Here is a 21,495-nt window from a genome sequence, read left to right on the forward strand (position 1 = left end):
AGATCACCCATGACAACTACATCCCTTGCCTTAAGTGCCTCCGCAAGCTGACCCGAGAATTCACGGTCCAGCTCTTCCCCTTGGTTGGGAGGTCTGTAGTAGACCCCCACCGTTAAGTCCCTTTCCCCACAACCCCCCCTGTATCCTGTCCCAGAGCACTTCAGCCTGCCCCTCCTCAGACCCCATCCTGCTGGTTGAGGATGTGATCTCTTTGACGTAGAGTGCCACACTCCGGCCTTTCCTCCCCGTTCTATCCTGCTTGTATAGTCTATAGCCCCTAATGTTAACCTCCCAGTCGTGGGATGAATCCCACCAGGTTTCTGTGAGCCTTACTATTTCCGGGTTTGAACTAGCTATCCGGATGACAAGTTCCTCCTGCTTATTCCCCATACTATGAGCATTGGTGTAGAGGCATTTAAGGCCTTGAATTGGTGCATGTGCCACCCCCTGATTCCCTGGACTATCTGGATCCCTGTTGCTTACCTGGGTACTCCTTGTGCACGTCACCTGTCTTGGTTGGGAGGTGTCCTCAAGTCCTCCTGTGGCCCCATGCCCCGGCGAAGCTAGTTTAAAGCACGCTGCATGAGATCAGCCAATGTGGAACAGAAGACACTCTTGCCTTTAGGAGAGAGGTGTAGCCCATCCCACCCAGGCAAGTCCCCTGCGGAACCCAAGGCCTGCCTGGCGGCACCAACTCCGTAACCGTTGGTTGACCTCGCCAATGCAGGCCTCATGTTGCTGTCCATGCTTACTCACCTGGAGAATAGATGAGAATACCACCTGTGCCCCCGTCTCCTTGAGCTTGACCTCCAGGGCCTTGAAGTCCTTCATGATGCGGTCTGGGTTGCCTCTGGCCACATCATTTGTTCCTATGTGGATGAGAACCATGCGGTACTGGTCTGAGGGTCGAATGTAGGCCAGGATCCTCTCTGTGATGTCCAGAATCTGAGCCCTAGGCATGAAGCAGACCTCTCGTGCCATGGGATCAGGTTGGCAGATGGGTCCCTCTGTTCCCCTTAGGATGGAGTCCCTGATGACCAGGACCCAGTGTTTCTTCCTCCTGATGTTCCCTCTCTGTGCTGTCTGTCTTGTGTGGAGTGGCATTGTCCCCACTGGAGGCATCCCCTTCATCCTTCTGTGCCACGGCTGGCAGGGCCTTGTATCTGTTCCCCAGTTGTACTTGGGGAGCCTCCACCACGCTAGCCCGAGCAGCCCTGGATCTGGTGGATACCTTCTGCCATTCCTGTGTTGAACGTGTCTCAGGTCAGAGTCCTGTTTGGTGTCCAGGTTCCCTGCTCTACATGTGGCTTCTCTCAATCGTGGTCTCTCTCCAAATGGCCTGTATTGTCAAGTGATTCTTCCTCTTCTGCCAATCACTGCTGTAAAGTAATCCATATCCTCTTGCCATGTGATCCATTGCCTATTTCCCAGGCAGTTGGCCATATTGGTTCTTTGGGAAACCAAGTCTGCTTCCATATGAGCAAAGGACCCTCAAGACATATCCATTGTCAGCCATGTATTGCTACCCTTTCTGGTGCAGAATAGAGGTAAAGGGACAGGCAGGCTAACTTCACCATCAGAGTGGAGTTTGTAGAAAGAAACTATTTGCTTATCAAACACAATAAATGGTCTGTTCACAGTTTTCCGGAATTATCATTCTAGAGTTTTTTTTAGTTTCTTTGGAGCTTTACATACAGTTAGGAACGGATTTAGCTGTGTGACATGCTTCTCCCCAGATATGTAGGAATTCTGAGTGGAAGAGTCTGTGCCCCTATCTCCATTTTCTTGAAGGTACCTGTGCTTGCTAAACTCTCTGCCTTAACAGTTGAAAAAGGTAGTTAGCTGCGTTAGTCTGAGGTCAATCAAAAGGCAGGGTGAGGTGGCATTTTAGAGATTAACTGGTTTAGGGAACCATACGCTTTTGTAGGTGATGGTATCTAATGCTTTTGTAGGGAATAGCCTACTTCTAATGCCTTTCTGAACCAGTTAGTCTCTAAAGTGCCACCCTGTTCTGTCTTCTGCTTAACAGATTGAAGTTACATGTTTGGACTATTTATTAGAAGGAACTGCAATGCATGATGGCTTCTGTGGGAGAACTGTCATGCAGAATTATAAACCTGATCTCCAGATATACGTATCCCTTACAGAGAGCCAACATAGATGGAGGTTTTTAATCCAAACTCTGAAACAAGACCTGATGGGTTATTTGGATATGCAGTATGACTGCTGGTCTGGCAGAGCACTAATGGCTCAACATGCCTTCAGTGTTTGAGAAAATGAGAGCAGCCATCTGGAATGAAATAAAGTAACAACTGAAAATTTTATAGGTTTGAGTAATGCTTATGGCCACAAGTTGACCTGTCCCTGTCCGTAAAGGAACCAGAAGTAAATTCTGCTTCCAGTGGTTGCATATCATTTAGGAAACTTTAAAAAAGTTACGGTGGGGAGCTTGGAGTTGTTTCTCCGAAAAGCAAGAATTAAAACCATTTGTATTTCTTCAGTTGTTTTAAAGGAACTAGGAAGTGCTTTTTATGCTTTCATACTACATGCACATTTTTCCCAAAAATCATTACTCCAAATTTGAGGTGCATGTCTTAAGTAGGCAAGTTGATTTTTGCACCAGAACTAAAGCATGGGAACCTTGCAATAGCTGCATGGGAATACTGTAATGACTACCAGGGCTGTGTTTTCTCCCCAGCCAGAGAGGGAGGGGCAGAATTTGGCATAGTTTTAACCTTTTCATGGAAGCTGCTGAATTGGTGGTAGCTTTTGATTGAGCAGCCAACAGCTGCCAATTTCACAGTAGCTATGAGAGGGTTAAGACTCTAATGTTTGTTTTGGAAGAGATAATAGTCAGATTCAGACATGAGTCTGGAAAAAATATTGTTTTCTTCATTCTGACTTCCCAAACCAAGGTTCATGTCATATCTGGGGGGGGGGGGATATGTGAAAAAATGTGACAAATTGGGGTGATCCCCCTCACGTGCACTAATAGTCTGATGTTGAGCCTATTTGAATAAAGTATTGTGTTAATGTATTTGTTGCTTTTTCCTGCTAACACTTGGTAATGAGGCTTTTGAAGGACATAGAACATAAATTAATTTAAATTATACATTTGGCAACAATCTCATCTCCCACTGATCATGTTTCCCTGAGAGAAGTTGCAACTTTTGTAATAATCACCTACTCATTCTGACAAGTACAGTAAAGCAAAATCAATGAATGGTGTTGGATTTGATAGGAAGGTCATGAAATTGTTAGTTGAGCAGTTGTAGCTTTCATTTATTAAAATGTTGATTTGATCTGTGGATCAGAATGAAAGCAATTGTCTTAAAAATAGCAGTGTAATATTGGGTAACTAAGTTTGGGTTGTAAAAGAAATTAACTTTTCAAAGCAGGTATCTTTGCTAGAAATGAGTCTTTATGAGTTTGTTAAAAAGAAATCTCAAATACAATCAAGTGAATTGGTTGCTTTATTGCTTTAAATATATCTGTGTTACCTTACTTTTCAGGTAAAAACACCATTTTTTAATGAAAGATACTACTAGGTCAATATATTAGACAATAGAACTTTAAATATTAGTCATATTTGTGTTTGAAAATAAAAAATACAGATATTCCTGTATTGTTTTGGTATGTGTAGGCAGACTGCACTAGAAAGAACTGAAGCTGGGAGGCAGAGCTAAAAAGGCAGAAATACGATAAAAAACTTCCACTGAAATTTAATGTATCCTATAAAGCTCTTAGGTATTCTGCTTGTAACACAACTGCTAGATATGTGCCAGCAATGTCCGTAATAAACTGGGTCCTCTCTATTTTATAAGAATGTTGTCCTCACATACAGAGGACTCTTGGATAATCAGGTTTTAACCCAGAGCCTGGTAGAACTGCTGATTCACTTTGCTGACAATGACCTCGCTGCCCATAGTGAGCTAAGGCAAAAGTGTAGATCAGAAAGTGGTAGAAATATGAGGCAAGGATTAGAACAGTGCCATTTTCACTCATGAAGGCAAATCAGTTACTGAAATACTGACTTGACTTTTGAGAAGTATTGTTTATATAACGTGAGGTTGCACATTATGACTTTACTTTTTCAGTTCAGTCTGGAGAAAAATTAAATGTCAGTGGGTTCTTTATAAGGCACTGAAGGATTTTTCTGATTTCCCTCTCCACCAATAAATCCCCATATTTAGCATGAGTTCAGTCTTCTTTCCAGTGGTATTAGAGTTAATGCCAGTTATTTCAATGGGAAGAAGGTTGACCTCTTTATGCAGAATTTATACTTTGTAATGACCTGTTCTTGCAACAAATAGATTTTTTTTATTTTTTGTGTCAAGGCAAAATACAATAGTAGGTAGGTAGTGGATATGTGAAGTTTCAGATACTTTTGATCCCACTGATATTGAGGGAAATATATGAACCCTGGCATATAGCCCTTGATTTCTCCAAAGAGTTTAGGAAAGAGTATGGTCAATAATGTGGCTTTAATGTGTGTGGATCTAAGTTTGGGTGGAGAGGAGGGGGGAGGAATTTGAAAAAAAGTGTTTTGTAAACCTACATGGATTACTGTAACGTTTAATTTGCCCTCACTATCATGGATGGTGTAAAGGCTGTAAGAGTAGTTAAACTCAACCTAGTGACCTTGTCATGCCTTGAACTCTCATAAAGACTGACTAATTGTCCACATGCCAACAAGTACTACTCCTGTTATAGAGATGTCATTCTTGGTTCCTCATTGGCAACAGTGCCCCAGGCTCCATTGGGAAGTATGAGCAGATCTTGGTTAAAAAAAAACCCCAGTAGCCGTGAAGTAGGAATGCAAAAGTATAGATGGTAAAATGGGGGTGAAATATAGAAGCGGTAGCTATGAGGTACAGAACTTGCTAGAATGGTGAAGGTAGGACTTTCTGATAAGGCTGAGAGAACTTGCATCTTTCCATTATGGCAGTGGTTTCTGAACTAGGAACTAAGAGTTGTCTCGTAGCAAAGAAGATTTCAGGCCCCAGAGACATTCTTTTACTCTATATGGGCCCAGACTGGAGAAGGGGTACCACATGACTGCGAGCCAACAGGCACTTGGCTTTTGATCCTTTAATTAGGATTGCAGTCCAAAAGGATTTGGAACCATTGCATTATGATAAAAAATTGTTAGGCAGTTAAATACATCTCACTTGCCCTTCTTGCCTGTTCTCTTTGGGATTCCTATTGTGATTATTATTTCCTGCTTCAGGGATAAAGGTTGTAGCCATGTTGGTCTAAAAGCAAAAGCAGTGTGGTAGAGGCAATATCTTTTATTAGACCAACTAGATAGTTGCAAAAAAATTCTTTATTTGCAAGCTTTCGGGCTCACATGCCCTTCCTCCAGCAAAGGAAAATCCAAAGATTGTAAAATTTCTCCCAGGTAGAAATGAAACTTCATATTGCACAGGACAGCTGGAGGGTGGTGTAAGTTCATCTGGCTGGAAAAGTTCATTTTCTGCAAATCTTTACAATCTTTGCGTTCTCCTTTGTCTGAAGAAGGGCATGAGAGCCCAAAAGCTTGCTAACAAAGAGGGTTTGTTTGGTTTTTTTGCAACTATCTAGTTGCTCTAATAAAAGATATCATCTCTACCACGCTGATTGCTTTTGCTTTTAGATCAACACAGCTACAAACTTTATCCCTGAAACATGGAAAATATAATTAGCCATTTTGAAATGAAAACTTCCTAATTTTACAAGAAAGAAAAAAATTCAACACCCTGAGACCTGGAAGCTGACACCTCTCCTCAAGCCCTTTGTTTCAAGCCAAATTTACATACTTGCAGAGCAGCCTCAATACAATAGAACTTCCTTACCCAGGAGAACCTTTCCATCACCAATCCTTCTGTGAAATATGAAACATCTTAACAAGAAAGAAGCATAATTCAACTTTCTGCTTGCCATCAGACACTTTTGAGGTAAATAAATTGCTCCAACTTTTATCTGAGCCTACTTTGCATAAAATGAACTTTCCATCAAGGAGAAAGTACACCACCCTCCAGCTCTCTTGGGCAATACGAAGCTTCATTTCTACCTGAGAGAAATTTTACAATCTTTGCATTCTCTTTTGCCTAAAAGATATCACCTCTACCACACTAACTGCTTATTTCCTGGTTAATTGTCAGTTGAAGAAACTTGTCCCTGTTTCCTATTCCAACTTAGAATCACTATCAGCGTGGTTATCCGTACACTTGCTCTTGAATGATGTGTGCAGCAATAATTTAAAGTACCCAGCTTCATATGTAAATGCAGCAAACTGTTAGTTGGGTAGAGCCACTTGTTTTTACTTCCTTGTGGACTGCCTTCAGCTTCTTCTATGTGACTGAAGTAAGTGGATACAAAAGGTTTCTTTAGGGTTGTCACCAAAGGATGTTTCCCTTTTATTTTTAAGACATGTATTTTGATTTCCCATTCCCCTCCCCTGATGTGTGTGTGTGTGTGTGTGTGTGTGTGTGTGTGTACACACACACACACCCCTCCTGCCCCCACCCCCATCTAGCTATATAATATTTCTTCTGTCCATTGGAGAGGCAGCATGCTACAGTAATTTGATTTCTCTATTAAAGATGTTATAAAAACAATTACAAAAGATTGCTAACACAATGTATCATATGAACTGCTTATCCAGCTAGAATGGATCCATTAACATATGGCTAAGAGAAAGATGTGACACTGGCTGTCCAGATGAAACCCATGAAGAATATATGATAGACAAGTATGAGGTCACTGTGACCCCCGGGAAGTAATGCCAAAATGTTCTTTCTTGTCTTTGCCTTTCCTTCTCTTGACATTGAGCCAAGCCTTCTACTCAAGGCAGACTGGAGTCCTAATTGGCTTGTCCACTTCTGCCAGAATAGTGATAGCGGAAAGTGCCCTTTCAAAATACCCTCTGGGAAGTTTAAGTGCCAAAAGCATTCACCTTTAACAGACTATGCTTATAATTAAATAGAAAGAGAAAAAAAAAGCAAGCAGATATTGTGTAATCTGACTGAATTAGCTGTGAGGTTTTTTTCTTCTTTTTTAAATTTTTTTTGGAGGGAAATCCACTATTACAATTTAGGCAGGGCAGTTGATGCTCACTATTTCATCCCTTCATATTCTAAAATATAGAAACTTGCTGCTGAAGCAGTTTGGATTGTTTCACACGAGGTTCCTGACTGAAAACCACAGAAGTGAGGAACTGGAAAACTAACCAACCTTTACCCTTCATCTCTAATGTCTCTGACTAGATTCCATCAGTGTTACCCCAAGTGTTTTATGTCACTGCAACTTTAATTCTCCATTGCACACATAACTGGCAAATAAACTCTTTCTAATGCTATTAACTATTGATTTTTTTTTTTCCTTTTTTTGGTGGATGAGGGAAGGCTGGCATCCTTAAAGGAGCACTAACCTCATGGGTGTGTACTGGTAAACAGCTGATTTTAGCCTTTTCTGCCTATGACTATGTTGTTGCATCCCTTTGTTGAAAGAGCTCTGTATGGTTTGCTTCAAGGACTTTTCCTCTAGCAGGGCCTAGTAACAATGAAGGCAGTTGTCTATTTTGTATTTCTGCTTTTTTCTGAGCCTCTAGGCAATTTGTGGGCAAAGATCACGTTAAATTGTATAAGGCTACTTGCAGACAGCAACCCCCCCCCCCCCCCCCCCCCCCCCGGGCACTTTACTTTAAACTCTATGTGCTCCTGCGCTGAACCTACCACATGCCCAGAAGAGGCAGTGTGTTAGTTGGACCCGGCTCACCCACTGTTTGTATAGGCCGGGCGCTTTAGTGGGACTTTGGGGAGGGTGTGGGGGGGGCATAGGGTATGTTGGGTGTGTATATGTGGGGGAATTGTGGGAGCAGGATGTGGGTGTGTGAAGTTTTTGGCTCCATTGGGAAGTATGAGCTCCATTGGGAAGTATGTGGGGGAGGGTGGAAGGGTGTAGGAACCCCCCCACACACTCCTCCACATGGCACACAGCCCTTGCTGCCAGGAGTAGCAGCATGTGGGAACACTCATGCCTCGTGTAAGTGCTGGCACCTGGTGGCACACAGCTCTGGCCAGCACTGCATGTGGGGATTCCCTGTGCTAATGTGCAGCACCCAGCACCCAACACAGGAGCTTGCTGCCTTCCTCATCCCCTGCAGTGCAGGTGTCAGGACTCCACAGGGAAGCAGGGGGCTCCACTTCTACTGGAGTCCTGGGACCTGTGTAGCAGGGGGTGGGGAAGGCAGCAGGCTGCCATACAGGGCTTCCCCCAATGGTACATAAGTGCCAGGAGCTGCATGAGTGTGCGGGGAACTTCCGCAATAGAGGCAGCCCAGCGGTGTTGCGCTTCTCCCCACCCTCCCTCACACCCACATCCTGCCCACCCAAGCTCTGCACTTCCACCGCTCCCTGGGAGCCGGCTCCATGCTGCCACCAGCCCCATGCTCCGTCTCCCCACCCAACTGCAGCTCCCTCCCCACTCCCGCACTTCCCTACCCACTGCCCAAGTGAGCGGAACACTAGGGAAGCCAAGCAGGTCCCCCCACGGTTGCAGCAGCAGTCCCTCCCAGAAGCTGTGTGCTGGCTGGGTCTTTCAGCACACCAGGGTGGGAGCGAGGTGTAATAGGGTATGTCAGGGTGTGTGTGTATGTGGGCGCCTCGATCCTACCCTCATGAGCAGAAGGGCTGAGCATCATACAATTCATTGGTGGGTACCCACAGGCTGGATGAAAATGCCTGGTGGGCTGGATCTGGTCCATGGGCCTTTTTTTGCCCATGCCTGTATTAGTTCTTTCTCCATTGTCTTCTTTCTCAAGTTCCATGGCTGCCCCACTTCCTATCTGCTCCACAGAAAGAGTAAGCCCCTATAGTCTAGAAACCAAAAAACATCAGTCTAGCAGCCTTAAAAAGGAAAATATTATCTGTGTTCCTGATACAGGATCATGGGAAAGCTGTTCTGGAAGTGACCTCAGGCACCCCCTACTCAAGGCAGGATTATCCCTGACTAAACTATCCCAGCCAGGTGCCCGTCGAACCTGCTCTTGAAAATGTCCAGAAATGGAGATTCCACAACTTTTCTAGGTAGTCTATTTTAATATTTGACCATCCTCACAGAAATTTTCTCCTAATCTCCAACCTAAGTTTCCTGTGCTGCAGCTTGAGGCCACTGTTTCTAGTCTTGTTCCCTAACAATCCATCTCCATCTCTTTCTAATTGCCCCGGAGGTATTAGAAGACCTCTATCAAATCCCTCCCTCAGTGTTCTCTTCTCCAAACTAAATAACCCTAGCCCTTTTACCCTTTCATCAGGCCCCTAATCATTATCATCACTGTGCTGAACTCTTTCTAATCTGTCCACGTTTTTCGTGAAATGTGAGGCCTAGAACTGAATGCAGTACTCCTGAGCAGGCCTCCCTGGTGTTGAATAATGCAGAATAAGCAGTTCTTTTGATGTGCAAGTGAAACACCTGTTGATACAACCTGGTATGCTGTTGGCGTTTTAGGAGCCATGTGACCTAACGGGGCTGGGCTAGCAGGATATAAACTCAGGGCTTGAGCTGAGCTGTCTAGCCCTGAGAGCTATAGAAGGAAGAGCTCCTGAGCAGTCAGGCTGCAGCCTGGCTTCTCATTAACACTTCAGCTGAGGTAAGCAAGGCCAGCGGTTTAGGGATTGAGACTGTAGAGACATAAGGAAATAGTCCTATAGCCCAAGGGTAGTAGAGATCTCAACTGGCCCAGGAGCAGGGCCAGGACCAGTGGGATAGTGGTCAAGGCAAAAAAGCAGGGCTGCAGCCTAGGAGGGGCAAGAACAAGCAAGGTCAGGGAGCCTGGAGCCTGGGAGGTCTCAGTTGGCCTCAGAGCAGGGCCAAGGCCCAGGCAGAGGGGTTCAAAGACTGAGGAGGACCACAGCTGGAGACTGACAGGGGCCGGGACTCTCAGCCCAGAGAAGGGCAGAGACAGGGCCAGGGGCCCAGTGTCTCCAAGAGGTGGAAACACAGTCAGGGACCCTGGGTTATGCCCAGGAGTAGCCAAAATGGGTGAAGTGCCTGGCCATGGGTGGAAAGAGACAGAGGCCTGAGCCCAGGAGGGGCAGAGAATGCAGGCCAGAGCTAGCAAGTGATCGGTAACATCTGAGAGGCTTGGGCATAGCTATAAGGGGAGAGGAAGAGGCATCATTAGCCCTAAAAGCAATGACTAGGGACACCCCTGTACTCATGAGCATGAGATCTGGCTTCAGGAGCTCTGGGGCAGAATCTCTTCAAAAACTATAATTACAGCAAGGCATGGCAGGTGAGATGAGGGGGAGATGGTCCCAAGAAAGCAGAGGTGACAAGGGCTAAGGGGGCTCCCAGGGTCTTTGCAGCGACCCCTGGGGAGGACCCCATTACAATGCTCAAATGTGAGTGGAACTGTATATAGTCAATGAGTGTTTTGGGTATTGTTTCATTAATTAATATTGCGCATTAACCACTTATAATCTTTGGAATATATTATGAATTCCGTAATCGGTCTACGTAGTGCAAAGTCACTCTGGAAAACAACTTATACTGTGGCATACCAATTTTATATACATTTTTTATTGCAGAGGCTCAAATATTTTTTCTAAAGACTTGTTAGTCATTTCTTTGAAACTGAAAGAAAACTAGAGATTTTCCATAAGTAAGAATAACATGTAGATGCTGTCCAAAATATTAGCAGTATCTTTAGTTCTGCTAATTTTTAGATTTAATAAAAAGAATCTAATAAACTTATATTGATTTTAATAAGTTTTTTCTTTTTAATGTAAACCCTCCCCTTCTCAGATGTAGAAAACATGGTTTCAGAGGTCTAATTCTAGTAATTGATGTAAGTAATAAGCAGCTACCCATATGCAGGTGTGTTGTTGCTCTCTTCATGCAGAAAGTAAGTATAGTTGCTTTTGTTGATTTCTAGCAGCAGGAGAGATGGGGAATGTGTCAGCATAAGGAAACTAAAATGATAATTAAGATAGTTGGACTAACAAGTATAACTACACTAATGGTTTTGTTTGCAGAACAGTCTGACAAACACAACACGTTTTTAATTCACTCCCACACAAATTGAAGAAGTGGTATGTAACCTTAAAATTATTTCCAGTGGCCTTGCTTACATCCATAGTCTATTATCATATGTGCAGTTTTATCAAAACGCAACATTTGGGAAACTGCAAATAAACAGTGGGAACAATTTTAAACTCCAGGGCTTACCAAATAAACATTAAAGCATTCCCTTTAGGGGAGTTGGAATTATTTTGAATTATGTATATATTGTAGTTTGCAGTAAGATAAAAGAGTTCTCCAGAGGGAGGAGGAGATTAGAAAGCATTAAGGAGTAATATGCCTAAATTGGGAGGAGAGCATAAACAGCCAGAGCAAAAACATGGTTACTCTCATTAAACCTCGTGAAAGTGAGGTAAGACCAATCAAAAGATCAGGTTAAATTAAGAAAGGCCACCACATTTAAACCTCCCTTTGCTTCTAAATGTACTGGCAGAGGTAAATCCTAGGGAATTTGCTGTTCTGGATTGAAAAATCTGCTTTTCAAGAAAAGAAAAGGGATAATTAAATAGTAGAAAGTCTAAGACACAGGCCCAAATCCAGCTTCTCCTTTAAGGCTAAGTACAGACAACCAAAAAGCTGGAGGCAGAATCAGTCCAATCTATACAGGTTTCTCTAAACTGTGTAGATTAGACCAGGGGTTCTCAAACTGTGGGTCGTGACCCAATTTAAAAGGGGGTTACAAACCCATGTGCTGCCAGCACTTCCACTTCTGCCACCACGTGCTGTCCACGCTTCCGCTTTCACCACTGCTCGGGCACGTGGGGGATCCCCCTGCTCGTCAATTGGCTGCCAGGGGCTTGTGGTATCACAAAGTTTGAGAACCCCTGGATTAGACTGCTAATGAACAGAACTCACGTTTAGTCTTCCTTTGGCCAAGGCTGGCATATGCCTGGACTGGCAAAGGCCAGAAGGCAAGGGATACTCCCACATGCCTCCAAGCTCTGCCAGACAGTGGATGCCCTAGTCCTGCCTCCTGGCCAGCCCCCTGCCTCTCAGCTGCAGGGGAGCAGGCAGAGGGGAAAACAAACCTGCTTGGTCCCAAGGCCCCCTTGCTGGGGTCTGCACAGGAGAAAGCCTCTGAGGTGGGGACTTTTCCTCTATGCAGCCCAGCTCTGCTGGGCAGTAAATGCTCCAGCCCTGCCCCCTTGCCAGCACCAGCAGCTGACAGGTGGGGGGCAGGCAAGGCTGGAGCATTCACTGCCTGGTGGAAAGCCCTGGTTTCAGGGGCTTCCCTCCCCTGCTATGCAAACCATTTGCCCCTCCCCCCCTTCCCGCTTGCTACTGCCAGCTGGGCTGGGGATCAGAGGCTTTGAAGCTCTATAACAACCTGGGGGCAGAGGCAAGCCTGCCCAGAGACTGGGGGGAGGGGGGTTAAGTGGGGCCCACAGTGCACCCTAGGATGCCAAAGGACTGGGATCAACTTGTGTTGGGAGGGGACCTGGAACCGAAGTTCAATAGACTGGTGTAATTTAAAGTGATTGAATCTAGTACTGCATCCATCCAGGTCTATCTTAAACTGGATTCTGCTATTTTGAAACTGGTGTATGTGCACTGAACTTCTGTTTTGTTACAGGTTTCAGCTGGGTTCTAATCACTTTTTACTGTCTCGTGTAATTTCTGTCCCTAGCTTGAATGGCTAAGGTGCCACCTGAAGTTAGAAGCACAGGTGCCAGCATCACCAATTTTTAGATCTTACTCCCACCTGTCCAAATAGATTTGTCCTGAGTGTGCTATGGCTTCTTTGGATTCATTCAGCAATTACGTTTCTGCCAGTGGAATCACAATTCCACTAGTAGGAACCCTAAACATACAAGTGTTTGCAATGCTTAGTGTGGTCTGAAAAAACATGCTTGTGGTTTAAATTTAAATCTTGTCTGACAAGGTATAAGTCTAGTTCAGCTGGAGATTCTGCCAGTTTAAAGAATGCTTATACACTTACTCGTCCAATAAAAGCACTAATGTTGTCTTCTGGCATCCCAGCCTGCCTTGCTTTGTCTTCACCCCTGTCGTCCCACCACCAGTGAAAATCTGTAGGTCAGTCAGACTGCAGTTCTTCAGCTGAGTCGCAGACCAACCCTTTCCCCCTTTCCTCCCCCCAGGCTGGGAAAGCCCAACCCCTTTCCCTAGCCATGGGGCTGTGCAACATTAACCCTGCCGAGCCCTAAGCAGGAGAGGAAAGTAAGCTGCCAGCACACCCTTTCTTCCCTGTCCCCCTCCCCCCTGCCCTGGACCTGCTTGGACCTGGCCCTCACTTCTTGGACCTGGACCCTGCAGACCCTGTGCTGTTCCCCAAGCCCTGCCCCCTCATGTACCCAAAGTGCAGTGACCCCTGCCATTCTGGAACACACCCCCCCCCCCTTCTACACAGACCAGCCTCTCAGGTAGGGTCCTGGTAGGGGCCTTGTCAATGCACTGTGGGTAAGGGCAAGACCTTGCCCCCAAATTACATTGACCCTCCCCCACCCCCCCACCCCCATTCCTGACACTCCCAGACCCTGCCCCTCTCCAGAGAACTGGACACTTCAGGCCTGTTCCCCATGCCCCATGTAAGTGGACCAGTCTCACTTGGCTCACTGGACATGCTGGCACCCAACCCAGACCAGACTCATCTGACTTATGCTGAAACTGGGTCTCAGCTGGCACCAGAGGTGAAAGGACCTATTGCGCTGCTGGAAGGGGAATTGATGAGCTTGAAAAGACAGCACAGTGTCTCTGGGTCTGCTGTCTGAGTGCCTGACAGCTGGGAGGGAGGTTGGAGGGAGTGTTATGGGGAAAGGGAATATGGTCCACCCAATCAGCCTTAACCTGTGCCCTTGGGTGCTTTCATCTGTCTGTAGACAAACTGGGGAGCTTGCAAAGCATAATGGGATGTGTGCTCTGGGGCCATGGACAATAGTCTGTCTGCAGAGCACATAGCCAGCCTCATAAATGCTTGTACAAAGGGTTTCAAACTGCCTAAACTAGACTGCTTAACTTATGTCAGTTTGTGTGAAAGCTTGTACGTACCTTGACACTCTTACTATTCTATATCATGCTTGGGAAAGCATATAGTCCCTGAAATGTTAATCAGTGAAAAACCACAGCCAGTGTTTGTATGTTGGGGGACCCACTTAACCTTGGCTCATTACCTAGTGATTAAAGCCCAGGGAGAGTTCTGCATTAGTCACTTGTTAAAATGGATAGACGGTGTTGGGGCCAAGTATAGGGGCCAGAACTCAGAGTAGTCTCCTTTTTCAGGCCAGTACCTTTTCTCTGAACTGCAGAGCTAGTTTCTCTTTACACTGTTTTCCTAGTTCCATATATCTTCTTTTGGCAGCCCTGTAGTTCACCTTAAGAGAAAAAAAATGGGTAATACTCTTGATCCTGCCTAGACCATGACTTGGTGGTTAGGATACTTTGCTGGGAAGTGCAAGATGTAGGTTCAAGCCCCCTTTGGCTGGGGGGGGCTAAAAAGGGGGATCTTCCACTCCTGGTCAGATGTCTTTGCAACTAAGTTATTGGGCTACAAGATGGGTGGTCTCTTCCTCCAGGATTTTTGGTTTTGTAATGGCAAAATGAAAAGGCCTGCATCACCCAAACTCATTTTCTTTTTGCTTTTATTCTAATCGTCACTTCTTGTCTTCCAGCTACAAGACCGCACGCAGTTTAGTGACCGAGATTTAGCCACCTTAAAGAAATACTGGGACAATGGCATGACCAGCCTGGGCTCAGTCTGCAGAGAGAAAATTGAAGCTGTCGCTGCAGAATTAAATGTTGACTGTGAAATAGTGCGGGTAAGAAATTTATAGTCCTCCCCTATCTTGTCGCAGAGGCAAAAATAGGGTAGATGAAAGCCTTTTAAAATTGCATGAGATAGCCTGAAATAGGTTTCACATTACATAATGAATGGCCATGTTAGGAAGTACTCTCTTGCTCTTTCTCCAGTCTATATATAGCTAAAAGCCCTCAGGTGAAATTCTTATTGATCTGCAGCAAGAGCAGCATTACAAGACATTTGACATTCTATTTAGACTGGAATTGATGTAAGATTTTAAGTGAGCAGGGGTATCCCAGCAAACTGAAAAGGACTAAAAGTTATGATGTGACTAAAATAAACTGTCCCTCCTCTAAAGATAGGGGAACAAGCGCTCTTTTTTTATAAATAGGTTTAGTGAGAAAATTGTCATAAACGTGTGAAAGAATTACCCAAATAAATACTTTGCAGTACTTTCCCAGAAGTCAAGATGAGATGTGACAAGATGGTAAAAGGGATTTTGAAGGATATTGGGGACTTCTAATTTTATAGTCCAGTGGTATCAGTGAGGGAGATATGGGAACATGTGATAGATGATTCAAGGCTCCCTTTCAGGAAGAAAAATGACTGCAGGATTGATTCAGGTGATCGTTTTTAGAGAACCATTTGATATAAATGAAGAACGGAGTACAGGCAGTCCTTGGACTTATGACACAATTGGTTCCTGAAAACTGTTGTAAGTTGAAACGTAACTCGGAACCAATTGTCTCATAAGAAACAATGTTATAAATGGGGGATTGGTTCCTGAACCAAGACCCGATACCCTGTTTCCACCAAAAATACACCAGAATTTTGTACTCGATCAATTATAGATGAGTACTATAGCTACACTAATGTATTTATATTGTAAATAGCAATCATATTGATTTGGAACGACTTCTTTGAGGTGACTTTGCTGGACTTTTTGAAAGGCTCTTGGCTGGACTTTTTTTGAAGGGTTCTTGGCTGGAGTCTTCTCAGGAGTCTTGGCTGCAGGTTTTTCTGGAGTCTCATCTGCTTTCTTAAAGAAAGTGCCCAAGGAAGTTTGGACAGATGTTCTCCAGGGACATGGGTGACACAGTGAACTTGTTCATTGGTGTGCCGTCACATTGGATCAAGTGTTGTAAAGTCGAAACTCACATTGTAAAGTTGAAACAGGGTGTCAATTTATAAACATTGTAAGTGAGAAATGTTATAACTTGAAATGTTGTAAGTCGAGGACTGCCTATAAATACTGTACACCAGCTGTTCTGGAGATACATTCCAGCAATTAAATCCTGGAATCATTCTGAATTATCACCTGAACTTCAGGATTTGTTTCTGTATTGGATTTGGAATGTGGGCACTGTAGCAAAGTGTAACCTGCAGCATTGCCTGGATCAAGTTGGTCACACCTGGTTGGGGTTTACGCAGGGTCCTGTCCAAAGGCATAAAAAACAGTTTCTGTGCCCTAGGCAATAGCCATTCTTGTATGCCCTCATTCTTGCCCTGGTCACCTACTCCCAAGTTGTGCTTCTAGTCATATCCAGGGGCTAAAGTGATGATTTCATAACTGAATGCTGGTCTTCACCTAAAATATTATATTGTTCTGATTATACCAAAAAGCTGGAGGGAATTGAGAGTAATAAGAGGTTAGATAGGCAACATTAAAAGAACTAAATGTACCTAATTTGACGGGGGGGGGGGGGAACAGAACAATCTACAAGTATTTAATAATTGTGCTCAGACAAAAATAGGTGAGGAATTGTTCAAGGTAGTCCAGTTGGGCATAATAAAGAATTATGGGCTGAAATAAAGGAAAAGTAAATATAAACCCAAGGGAAAAAAAGATTCCTAAAGTATGTTGTTAACCAAATAGTAGATGAGTTAGAGAAAGTGGCAGAAGCTCTTTGCCTGTGCTGTTTCTTAAGTAATTAAAGAAAAACATTGGAGAGACTATATAGTGTAGAGTACAATCTTGAATTTTCAGGGGGTGGACTTAGTTATTTATGTTATACTTTCTGGGTTTCTGACAAGGGCATAGGTTGTAGGATTTCTCCCCCTCTTATTTTATATCCCAGTTAATTGTATGTCATGTTTGTTTGTTTTTTTGTTGGAGTTTTCTACTTCATGTTTCATTCAGGAGTTTTTCTATGCATTGTAACAAAAAATATTTATTTTTCTACTCAAGACAAAGTCCTTTTTTTCCTTTTGTGAATGCACTTTTCATTTTGTCAGCATTAAATTGGAATATATACAAACATTCTTGCATTTTAGACTGAAGTAGTTTACCATTATTTACTTCATTTCCTCTTATGTTTTAGGTTTATTTTGTTTTAGTTTTTAATTGCTTTGTGCCCTAGAAGGCACTTTTCTATTATATTAACTACTAATTTGAAGCTCAAATCTTAAAGCATAAAACATTAGCATTTGACTCATCTTGCAAAGTTGTCTACATGTGTGTTTAATGCTGCAGGGTTTAGGGTTGAGGCTAGAGGTGATAGGCTAGTGTACCTTGGCAGAAGCATCATCTCTCTCCCCTTTATCAAATATTTGGTAACTATCTGTGGTATACTTAATAACTGATCAGATACTGATCGTGGTGCTTCCTTTTTGAGGTTGTAGATCAATATTTTTAAAGGCATTTTGAGTCTAGTCATTCCAAAAAATTTTTTAAAAAGACAGCTATGAAGTGATTTCTCAAACTCTACCCACTGACCCCCTTTTTGAGAGTTACTCCATATGTCTGAACACTTCCCAGTTGCGTGCAGTGGCTGCCCACATACCTTTATTTTAAGCATGAGGACTTACTAGTGTATTTGTAAGAAGAGCAATGGTAGAAATAATCTTGTATATTTTAATTTCATTTATGGTATGGTAATATTTGTAAAAGAGGTTTGGTAGCAATATATGGACCTTAAAAGGTAACTGTGTAGAAAAAGGCCCCTTCCTACTCCACTCTTGTTTGGCTATACAAACACCTTAATTTTACTCGGAGGAACCCTATCTGTCAGAATGGAGTGCTCTTAGTTATAGAGTAGTTAAGGAAACTCAGTTCTACTTTGCAGATGTATACAGTTTGCAGAAAAGTACTTTTTTTCACACATCTGATTGAACCGATAGCTTTGGGAAGGCCATCACTCATTTTTTTTCGGTAACACTGCATTTGCGTAAGGGACAGTTTTGAAGGTATTGTGACATCTAATTTCTGGTATAATAGAGTGATTATTTAAGTACTGGTATTTTTTCAGTACACAGCTAAGGTATCTCTTTGTGTAAATATTTTACATCTACCAGTGTATCCTTATCCAAAATTAAGATTTTATTATATGGACACTGCAGACTATATACATATTATGCATAAGAAGAGAGAAGGCAAAGGAACTGATATTCCTTGTTATATGTGGGCATTTGCAAAATATGATTTCAGTATTATTATGTTTTTAATCTTTAATCTTAAAACCCTTTACCAAAATAACAAGTTTATCCTAGAGTAACAGATCTTATTATTTTAAGTGTTTTTCACAGTAAGGCCTTGGATATGAAGGGCCCAGGGAATGAAAGCTGGAAGCAGAGGTACATTAGGTTTGCTTGTTGTACAGACAACATTTTTCATTGATGTCTGTGTTTAAGTTTGATATCAGAATTATGTATTTTATGTTGGCTGGTAACTTTGCTATTAAAATGATTTACATGCTAAAACCTGTTTATGTAACTTTACATGTTATTTGGAGTAGCATTTCTTAGTATTGCCTATTAGCTAATAAAGTTTTTTGCAGGGGTTGTTTGTTTGGTTTTCATCTTTTGGGGAATAGTGCCCAAAATAAATGAATCATTAATTATTGCCTATGTTATTTCAGATGTTATTCACTAAACTTGTTCATAATGCTTAGGTAGAGTTGCCTGAACCTGAAACAAATGATTCCTTGTCATTTGATTACATATCTCTAAGGGCATAGACAACCAGACACTTGGAGCAGTTTCAAAAGGGAAGGAGGAGTTGCTGCTTCAGACCACGCAGCAGCTGTTATGCTCTAATTGTTGCATGTGAGTGAGCCTCTAGCAGTACTAATGCAACAAAATCACTCCAGCTTCAACCCTGCTTCATCCACAGCTAAAGTTAGGGTAATTTTTAGCTCCCTGTTATTACTATAGATTCATGAATGTGTTACAGCTGCTTCACAATCTGAAGCCCCTCTGGAAGCCTGTGCAAATGTACTTTTGTCTATCTCATAAGTATATCCCATTGTAGCATGCACATCCACTCAAGATTGGAAAGCTTTGATCAGCAGTTCCAGGTAGTGCTCCTTGATAGTACAGGAAAACCTGATTAATTTGATATCAGATGGGTTCAGTGTACTGGATACTTTGAAGCTATTGTCACTCCCCAGCCAAGGATTTTTTTAATGCTTTACAATATGGCTAATTCATAATACAGATTCTTTTGAAAATTCAAAGCCATTGTCTGGTCCCTGACCAGGAAAATGTCATTAAATACTTTGTCATTATACCGCTGCCAGAAGCAGCACATTCTCAGTCATGAGAACCAACTACAAAGTTGATTGACTACAGCCTGTATTGAGCATGGCCATATGGCACCTGGCACAAGGCAGAAGCCTATATTGGGCAAATATATAAGTGGAAACCTGCCACAAGGCTGGGTCAATGCAGCTCGTCCAAATAAGTTGTTGTGCCCATTGTGCTTGGTCCCCCTCAGCACCAAGTCATTTACAAGTCACAGTGAAACAGTTGGTTGAATACATTTTTACATCTTCACTGCCACAGCTGAGCAGAGCTTTTTTTTCCTGTTTCCAATGATTTCTATTTTTTCAATAGCCTTAACTGTCTGTCAAACATTACCAGATGTCTATGTAAATGAGAGGATCTGTCATCCCCTTCCTCGGTGCATCACACGTGACTGATGTGGCCCTGCCCTCTGCAGGGTGGAGCTAAATCAAGCACCACTGTGCCTCCTCTTCATATACATTTTTGGAGAGTCTTGATGCATGTACAGTTTTGGAGAACACCTGATTCCAGTCACGAGTAGGGGGCAGGGATCCAGATTTTCTGTTCACTGTGGAAAAACATGGATTTTCTCCTTTGAAGGAGAAAAGTACAGGAAACCATGGGTTTGCCCATGCAGGCTGGCAGAGTTCCAGCCTGCAAGGGGCTGCTTGGGGCTGTGGGAAGCAAGGCCCAAGGGGAGTCTAGGGCCTAGATGGGAATGTGTGGCCACAGGGCCCAGCTGGGGGAGTAGGATGGAGCCATGGGCGGCTCATCTGGAGGGCAGCAGGGGGGACACGCTCCTTGCTGCTGCACGCATTCCTGGGGAGTAGGGCATGGGGGGGCATGTGCCTCCCCAGATTTGTGTGCAGGGCATGGGAGGATGAGGGCTGCCTGTTGCAGATTTGGGAGTCCCCACCCTGCTGCCATCCCCATAGAGGCCTCCACAATATAGCAGGTAGAACCTGGTGCAGGAGGGCAGGAAGCCTTGGTGCCACTGCCATTGCTGGCAAGAGCCCCACTCCAGGTGCGCTGCCATGGTGAGGTGCCCTCTGCCCACCTGGCAGCAGCTGAGGGCACAAGTCTGCATCGCTGCTACTGCCCCTGCTGATGTTGGGCAGGCGGGAGGTGCCTTGCCATGGTGGCATGACTGGCGCGTGGCTCCTAGGGGCAGTGGCGGCAGCAGCAGTGAGCCTCTCCACCTTCCTGCACTGGGCCCCTCCCACTGGGCATTTGAGGCCCATGAGGGGGGAGAGCAGCAGGGCAGGGAGCCTCAAGCCCCACTGCAGGCAGCCTGCATCCTCCCCCCACGGGCTCTGCTCTGAACGTAGCAGCCAGGGCTCAGGTGCTGTTGGGGAGGGACCAGGAGGCTGCGGGCCCTGGCTCTGGTCCCAGAGTCCTGGCAGCTGGGGGCCCCTGTGGCAAGGCTTAGGGGGGAAGCAGGTGGGGACTGAGGGGCACCAGCAGGGCTGGAGGGGCATAAGTGTGCTGTGGGTTGAGAGTGAAGGCCACCTGTAGAGCTGTGGGAGCTGTGGCTTGGGAGTGATGGACGATGGCATGGGCAGGGGCAGGGCACCGGCATATGAGGGTTGCTCAGCACCACAAAGCAGCCAGGTGGGAACAGTTGCAGCTGGACCTGCATCATGGTGAGCAAAGGTGGCAGGAAGAGCTCTGATTTTTTTCTATGATAAATAAACCAAAATCAAATGCCAAAATATATAGGTATTTATAATTTATTTTATTTTAATGGTTGAAGCACTGGTAGACTTCCAAACTGTGTTAAAATTATAAATATATCAGTGAAACTTTGTGTTCAACTGATACCTATATATATAATGGCATTTCCTTTTAATCGTGGAAGACTACAGATTTTGAGTTTTTTAGTGTGAGAATTTTGGAATTTTTTTATCAGAGAATTTTAGGTTTTTAAACCGAGAAAACCAGAATCCTTGCTAATTAGCACATGGGTGCTTGTGGGGAGGGGAGGGTGGTATCTGGAATACATACACATACTGAACAGTGCTGGGCTGTGGGGTCTGAAACACTGTCATCTCTTCTGTGGCCTAGCCCCATGAATCATTGTAAGTCATGAGCTTTTTTGGTTTTGGACTAATATGTCATAGCTTGCACTCATCATTTTGTTCTAATCAGTTAGTAAGATTTGCTTGTGGGTAAAC

At 44.0% G+C, this 21,495-nt stretch overlaps 1 protein-coding gene across 9 annotated transcripts in view; it reads left to right on the forward strand.

Moving 5' to 3' along the window:
- Positions 1–21,495, forward strand: part of HDX (highly divergent homeobox) — a 105,294-nt gene that overhangs the window by 41,282 nt on the left and 42,517 nt on the right. For all 9 annotated transcript variants that reach the window (XM_014607271.3, XM_014607273.3, XM_059732740.1 and 6 more), the window contains one exon: positions 14,691–14,837. In XM_014607271.3, coding sequence (XP_014462757.1) covers positions 14,691–14,837 — 147 coding nt within the window. The remainder of the gene's footprint in view (positions 1–14,690; positions 14,838–21,495) is intronic.

Source organism: Alligator mississippiensis, chromosome 8, assembly GCF_030867095.1.
Source record: "Alligator mississippiensis isolate rAllMis1 chromosome 8, rAllMis1, whole genome shotgun sequence".
In the NCBI taxonomy this organism is placed as follows: Eukaryota; Metazoa; Chordata; order Crocodylia; family Alligatoridae; genus Alligator; species Alligator mississippiensis.